The sequence below is a fragment of the Alosa alosa genome, chromosome 1 (genome assembly GCF_017589495.1).
Source record: "Alosa alosa isolate M-15738 ecotype Scorff River chromosome 1, AALO_Geno_1.1, whole genome shotgun sequence".
NCBI classification, from domain to species: domain Eukaryota; kingdom Metazoa; phylum Chordata; class Actinopteri; order Clupeiformes; family Clupeidae; genus Alosa; species Alosa alosa.
The window spans coordinates 12,915,198-12,923,284 of NC_063189.1; the positions used below are offsets into that span (position 1 = coordinate 12,915,198).

At 38.2% G+C, this 8,087-nt stretch overlaps 2 gene segments (V, D, J or C); both read right to left on the minus strand.

The window, feature by feature from the left end:
• Window positions 1-329: 329 nt before the first annotated feature.
• LOC125304789 lies at window positions 330-995 on the minus strand. The segment is given in 2 exon segments: window positions 330-707; window positions 836-995. Coding segments are annotated over 2 exon segments (456 nt in total).
• Window positions 996-5,648: 4,653 nt separating this feature from the next.
• LOC125302679 lies at window positions 5,649-7,582 on the minus strand. The segment is given in 2 exon segments: window positions 5,649-7,184; window positions 7,334-7,582. Coding segments are annotated over 2 exon segments (402 nt in total).
• Window positions 7,583-8,087: the final 505 nt, after the last annotated feature.

Sequence of the window (8,087 nt, forward strand, 5' to 3'; positions counted from 1 at the left end):
AATGTCGCCCCACCCTGGTTCCCAGTGATATTGCAGTCCAAGTGCAACTGTTTTCTGGCATGTAAAATACAGTCAAATGCATTTTGTATTAAACACTGAATGTGAGACACAATTGGACAAAATAAACATTGTTTTACTATTTGGTATGACTATGATTTGGTATGACTAACCAGTAAATATTGGCTCTTACAGAGGTTCAGTAAACAGGGGGTTAAATAATCAATTTGATGGATCATAAATTTGAATGCAATGGATAAACATGAATAAACTTCTATGTATTCATTTGATTACTTTAATCTATATAGGCTTAAACATCATGTTGACCTCCATGCAGAGTAAGATATGGTGTATTTCATCTGATGTCATGCCATGTGAGTTTTTGTACAACAGTTAGCCCATTTCCTTCACTGTGGGCCTCATGGCACAGTAGTAGAGAGCAGAGTCTGTGAGTTCTGCAGTGAGCTCCAGGAACATTTGACTTTTCTCCTTATTCATTCTCCCAGAGAATCGAGGATCCACATTTGATGTTTCTGTCTTATCACTAAGGATGAACAAGAGAAACTGAGGTGCTGATCTTGGGTACTGTCGATACCACTGTGGATAGTCTCCAAAGCTATAACTAATGTTACAGGAGAGGGTTGAATTATGTCCCTCAACCATGTCGAGTTCATCACTGATTGGAGTGATTTTGTTCCCATAGGCGTTACCTGCAAAGAAATGGTATGTTATATTTATATATGTTGTTATGTCTCTTTCACCATTATTTGGCAGACGTGTTAAATTCTGAAAATTCATAATGTCCAACAGCACACTATAATGGATACCATGTGTTTACCTGATAGGTCCATAAGTAATATGCCCAGAAAGAAGATCATTTCGGAGGTTTGCAACTGTGAGGTCTGTTGAAGTAACACAATTTGAAGTCTGTCCTGTGAAGACAAGTTTCCCATGGGTAGGCATTGTGACGTCATCATGATCTTCTCTCTCTAGCTCCTCTCTCATGGCTCAAATACAAACAGAAAAAACTGTGAAAACCTTACTGATACAGTTCCACATAGTATCTGGAAAGTGTTTACAGTAAATATTCTCTAAACATATGGGACATGTTTGCTTGTGAATTTGAACAAAGTGCTTTATTGGTCTGAACATCTGAATAGGTCATGCTTCATGACAGGCAAGGTTTGACAACCTCTTATTTGGACGTGTGCTATTTATTCAGTATCTACAATGGGAATAGTTTTATTGCAAGATGTTATACTGTATACGGTAAAGTACTGCATTTGATTGTCATTATGTTATGTTGCTTAACTAAACTTAATTCTATACTCATTGCGGTGGGTGAGCTTTAGACCCTCGTTTTTTATAGGCTTATTCTCTTCAGGTGTATGCCGCTGGGAGCTTTCAGTTAGAACTGCAGAGACAAGGGAACTCTACATTTGTCATTATGCAGTGGCAAGATTATGACGCATAATGATTGACTAATGTCTTTTAAATATGTCCACTGGTCCATAACAGAAAATAAATCTGGTCTTCTTAAATTCTGAAGGGATTTCTTGACCTGTAGACTCATTATCCAGTTACTTTAAAGTAAAACATATTTTCCAAAGTATGTCTTTTTATTTACAATCTGACACTGTAAGGTCCAGAAACATGAAATTATGAATCTATGTCTTTGTTTTGCTATAGCTTAGGGATAGTTTATCCATTTGTTTGTATACTGAATTATTCACAGCCATTGTTTTCCATTAACATCCACGATCTTTAACATTTTAGACTTCAGATGATGCACTGAAAGGTCGGTAATCTCAAAAAGTGTGACAGATTGAAATTATGGTGAGAAAAAAATGATTGGTGAGTTTGCTACCTTCTAGTCTTAAGACTTTTTTTAAGAGGTTTTGTATGGGGATGTGTGTTTGTCATTCACTGTGGGCCTCAGGGCACAGTAGTAGAGAGAGGAGTCTGAAACTTCAGCAGACGAGATGTGCAGATACAGTAGACTTTGTCTGTAGTCATTCTCCCAGACAGGTGAGGGTCCACATCTGTTGTTTGATTTTCCCTCGCAGTGTAAATACTGATAAGATGCTGAGGAGCTGATTTTGGATGCTGTCGATACCAAAACTGGGTGGGTGTACTACTTGAATATGAGGAGGCTGCGGTCCTTCAATGTGTGCAGCAAGCTCCTCAGGATGTTCTACCAGTCTGTTGTTGCCAGCGTCCTCTTCTATGCAGTGGTATGCTGGGGAGGAAGCACAAAGAAGAAGGATGCTGTGCGAATTGACAGGCTGGTAAGGAAAGCTGGCTCTGTAGTGGGAGCTGAACTGGAGTGCATCACTTCAATATCTGACAAAAGGACCCTGAACAAACTGATCAACATCTTGGACAATGAGTGTCACCCACTCCACAGCACTATTGTTAAGCATTGTTATTTCATTCTCTTTAATTTGGCCTGCAACAGGAAATGTGATATTATTTCACATGATATAAAATACATGTATCATATCTGGATAAAGGCAATTGCCATACAAAAGGTAATATGAACACATATACCTAAAATGGCTGTGAAAAGTAGTAATGAATGGAACAGCATGATAGACTCAACAAAGACCTCAACAAAGAGTGGAGCTTGTGCATCTGTTATGATTAATGAAGATCATGTCAGGACATCTGTCATATAGGCCCCTCCTCTAGAATAATGCTTAGACTCTGAATAAACAGAAAGTGGTCTGTAAAGAATGCTACATTCTAATTAATCTGCATGGTTTTCTTTTAATTATTATTTTGCATATATGTCATACAGATTGAATTGTTGTATCCCCCTAAAAGGTTATTGGACTTTTGTTACCTTAGTGTTATAATTAATATGATATGTTTTATTGTAAACCGTTATCTGTATAAAGAGTAGAGTGTGAACATTTAGCAGAGGAGATGTCCCCAGAAACATTTGATTTATCTCCTTATTCACTCTCCCAGAGAATCGAGGATCCACAAATAAGAATGGGATGAATGACCAAATTAATGTGTTGTTGATCATATAGAGCTATGAATTATTTTTTGCATGGAATTATGTTGGGGAAATAAATATGATACACCTTGTTTAAAATCTAACTCATTAAAATATGTCACTGCTCAGGCCTGCTGGACAGAGACATAGATCCTGTAAAAAACTGAAGCAATGCCTTTTCAAGTCATTAAACAAAGGCCAATTTTAAATGAATTTCTATTTTAATGATAAACAAATGTTAGCCCCCTGAGATGTTGTACTTCCTGTCTTAAATCCATGAATACAGAGTAAAGACTGAAGTTGAGGCTAAAACAAGGCACCACACTTGAGTGAGTTAGATAGTCTTTTAATGGATTCTTGAAATGAAAGCTACTGTGCAGACTGCCATTCTGATATGAGCTTTAATTGTACCCTTCTCCTTTGTGTGCTTCTGATTGGATGTCTCTGTGTTCTCCACTAGATGGCATTATATACTAGATGGCCTCATATAATAACCTCATGTCATTCAAATTGTGTTGTTTCATGATGCCTTTCATCAGGAAGAATAAAACCTGGGTCAGTGTGGCCACTGGTCAGTGTGTTTTATATATATATATATATACTCTTTTGATCCTGTGAGGGAAATTTGGTCTCTGCATTTATACCAATTAATTAGTGAAACACACAGGGAGATCTGCAGCCAGAATTAAATGGGTGAATCTGGCCAGGTAATGACATTGTGACCTCATTATAGCCCACCGACATAGAAGTCATAATTCGATAACGTCTAAGGATCGCCACTGATGTGTATGATCAAGCATAGATCATATTCAATATTATAAGTGGCGCTTTGGTGGTGGGGGCTTCCTAGATTAAATTCTCCTTATAGGGTCCCATAAGGACTTTGGCCGGTTCTGCCCAGAATACTCTGGAAAATAAGATGCAGTTGTATAAGAGTCATTCTGTATCTTTTCTCTAGACGAGTGGTAGAGAGCTGTTTCTGCCAGAGCCAAATCTTCAAATGATGATCTCAGTAAACGGTGATTCAATTATGTTAGATGTGGGTAATATTGACATAAATGTTTGATGCTGTAAAAAAGTACTGGACCAGTAGTATTGGACACCTTTGTATAGAGGCCATTGAGGTGCCTGATCTGGACTCAATCTGTACCAGTGCTGTACAACAGAATGGCTGCTTGTCTCATTTGTGGTGGTGAGGGAGTTTGCTGGGTGGGGGGATATGACACAGAGGATTATAGCAGTATATTGCATTTTCAATGTTGTTGGATTGCATGTCATTTGTATTGTGTGTAACAGTTTATTACAACAGCATGCATTTCAATGATGCAACAGGTGTGACCACAGACTATATTCACCAGAAAACCTCTGATGGTGTAAAACTGATATCAGAGCACTGAGAGGAAATTGCTTTGATCTCTGAATAAAAAGCATCCTATTTAAAATGTAAGTTTTTGTACAGCTTCTCAGGGTCTTTGTATCACTGGGCTACCCTCAGAGCACAGTAGTAGAGAGCTGTGTCTGCCAGAGTCAGATCTTTAATGATGAGTTCAGTAAATGTTTCACCAGTATTAGAGGTAAATCGTGGGTCTGAGCTCTCATCCCATACGATTTGATCGCGCACCTTTGTATAGAAGCCATTGTGGTGCCTGATGAGGATACTGTCTGTACCAGTAAAGGTAAACATCACGGCTGCTTGTCTGATATGAACATTTCAGGGTAACTGTTTTCATTCCTTCTGGGTGACTTACACGGTCCCGATCAGGATCAATGCTGTCAGCTATTATTTCTGCAAACAAGCACATTAAAGAAATCAAAATCAAAATGTGCATCATAAAAAAAAAACATGAGAAAAAAAGAGAAAAAAGTCAGTTTACCAGTGATGATAATGAGAATCAGAAGTAGTGGTTTGCCCATGTCCCTTCCAGATCAGTTGTTCTTGGTATGTGTGTGTGTGTGTGTGTAATTTGCTGTCTGATGTGCTGCTCCCTCAATGACTGAAAGTATGTCTGTACCTTTTAAAAGAGAAAGGAAATACATCAGGAAGTTACACTCTCATGTCACACAGCACAACAGCATTATTACACCCATTAACGATTTATCTTCATTTAGTGGGTCATGACTGAACTTGTTGTACGTTTAGTGAGGGTTTTTAAAACACCTGTTCAGTCAAAACTTTTTTTTTTTCATTGTCTTTTTTCACAGGTGTTTTTAAAAATTGGTGTTGAATCTTTGCCGTCTTGAGATAAGTTTCAATACTACATTTAAAACATTACGATTAGGTTGGATGGCGTCTTGTAACTTGAAGTGATGTAAAACAATACTGGATTACATCACATTTTTGAAATATGTAAACAAAACGGCAGCAAAAAAACTCACTTTTCTCCTTCTGAAATTCCCCAAAACTCCCTTCCCCCAAACTCAAACAGTCTGGTTGGCAAATGCAATTTGCACAATTGTACACTCAGTGAAGTGAGTGGACTGATTCATGACAGATTGATGTGACCTTAAAGCTGCAGTTGGCAAGATTTTTTTGATCATATTCACTGAAACCGACACTATGCACGATAGAACAACATAAATCAGCCGGTTTTAGAAAAAAAACACACTTCTACCTCCACCTGTTATTTGTTTTGCAAAAATCCTCAGCTCCCGGTTCTTCTGGTCCAATCAGAGCAGGGCTGTGTGAGATCTGACGGTCAATCACAGTCTGGTGCAGTCTGGTACACACTGAAGAGCACAAACTCGGTTTGTGCTCGGAGGTAGTGGGGGAGGGGCATTGAACATTTTGGCTAAGTCCCCTCAATCTGTCAGACTTCCCAACTGCAGCTTTAATGTGGGTAGCAATAATGGACACAACTTGCTTGTTTTAATGGCACAAATAATTAGTAATCTGTAGACATGCATTTAGAATTTATAGCAAATTATTTTGCCTATGGGTTGCTAAAATGAGAGACAGCATCGTTCTGCTATAGTCATATAAGTGAACTGTGATGACAGCCAACAAACAATGCAGCTTATTATGCTGTTTTTATTTTCTCTCTCTCTTTCACTGTCTTTCACTGCCTCTAGTGTCATGTTTTAATACTGTGCAATAATTGTGTAACCTCATCCCCTGGAAACAAGACAGGTTGTGTTAAGTTAAAGTCTGATTACACTTTACTTGAAGGTATCTACATTAGAGTGACATGCCACTGTCATGAACGTGTAATAAACATTATGAACAAGTTATTATTGTAAATGACATAACACTTCTCGCTTCTGTCAAGTGTAATTCGGTTTTTGTTATGACAAGTTAGGGTTAGTGTTATGACAGTGTCATGTCACTCTTATGTAGATACCTTCAAGTAAAGTAGCAAAAGTCTTTGTGCCGTTGACCAACACGTTTTGACAACTAAGGAAAGAGGTGATACCCTGAGATTGCCTAACAGATGATATTCAGTGCCACACAGATGCCACAGTCTCTATTTAGAGATAGGCTAGCTAACAACAGGCATTTACAATGTCAGTGTGACATGTTGGTTCACCTGCTGGATAAAACAGGTGCTGGAGAAAGTGATATTGTTATTCCCTTTTCCCTTTTGCTTACATTTTTGCCCAGTACATATGTTTGTTCCTTGCAAGCACTAATAATATTGTGGTGTAAAATGGTGAGAGTGACGGAATCTATGTTTATATTATAAGCATAGATTCCGTCACTCTCTGCCTCACCATCAGACGAGGATCTAGTACATTTGTGCATTTTCTCTGAATATGTTTTAACTAAAATCAATTCAGTGTAAATTATGTTTTCCACATTTGTGTCATTACCATTTTCAGGTGTCTCTTGACTAAGACAGTTTTTGTATGAGAGCTGAGTCTGCAGCTGTCACTGTGGGCTGCAGAGCACAGTAGTACACAGCAGAGTCAGAGACTTGCAGATCCTGGATTGTCAGATTAACAGTTTTTGTGTCTGTGTTGAGTGTAGCATTGAATCTCCCCTCAAAATCTGGGCCATTGTCTTGTCTAAGAGATGTTTTCAGTAGAATATATTTTGGGAATCTGTTTGGTTTCTGCTGGTACCAGAAGAGATACTGGCTGCCTGCTAATGCAATGGTCTTATACTGACAGCTGAGTGTCACCATGCTGCCCTCCAGACCCGTCTCATCTTTAGGTTGAGTAACAGAGTCTCCCACTGCAGAGCACACTGTGAAGACAACAGAGCCACATGAAATACCAAAAAGATTGAAAAATATGATTAAACATTACAGTATGTACTGTATCTTGAATTTCCCCTTGGGGGATCAATAAAGTATCTATCTATCTATTTATACTGTATTTTAGGATATTTCTTACCACTGAAATGAACAGCTAGAATGAATGTCTTTATGCAATATTCCATGGTTGAACTGTGGTGACTGGTTCACTTTGGACTCTGTGTCTCCTTGAGTTCTTATATCACATTCTGACATACACATATGGTGCATTGGAGCTTCATTCTGCAGGTTTTGGCATTACATTTGCGCCCCCCTCAGTTCACAATGAGAACAGCACAAAGTACAGAGCGACAAGCCTTATCAAAGACATCAATGGACTCTTTTCCAGACCAACCTGCAGAGAAAATTCATTCAGTTATACATTTTCAGCCAATCTCAATGTGCTACAAGACATTTAAACATTAAAAACACTGAAAGAAATAAAAAAAAAAAAACAGATATTAGATATTATAAAAGGCAGCAGCCATTAGGGTTCAAAAACAGCTAGCCAGGTTTTAGTCTGCTAAAAAATAATGTTTTAAGTTTTTAAGAGAGGACATTCCATAATAGTCCGTGAGCCAGAGGGGTTGGTCGTTACCGAAAAAGTGGCAAAGGCTACCATACCTTTTCTGAAAGCCTGGAATCTCAGCTTTTCAATGATGTATGATGGCCATCTGACAAGAGTAGCTGTTTTGAGTTATCACACATAATGTAAACTAAGGTTGAGAAAAGAATGCGCATAAATCAAGCAGAACACTGACATAGCTGAAAATATATATTGAACATATAGGAATATTTTATTTTGTTATGTTTGGTACTATGTTAAAGGGGAGACTCTGAGCTTTCATTTAAAC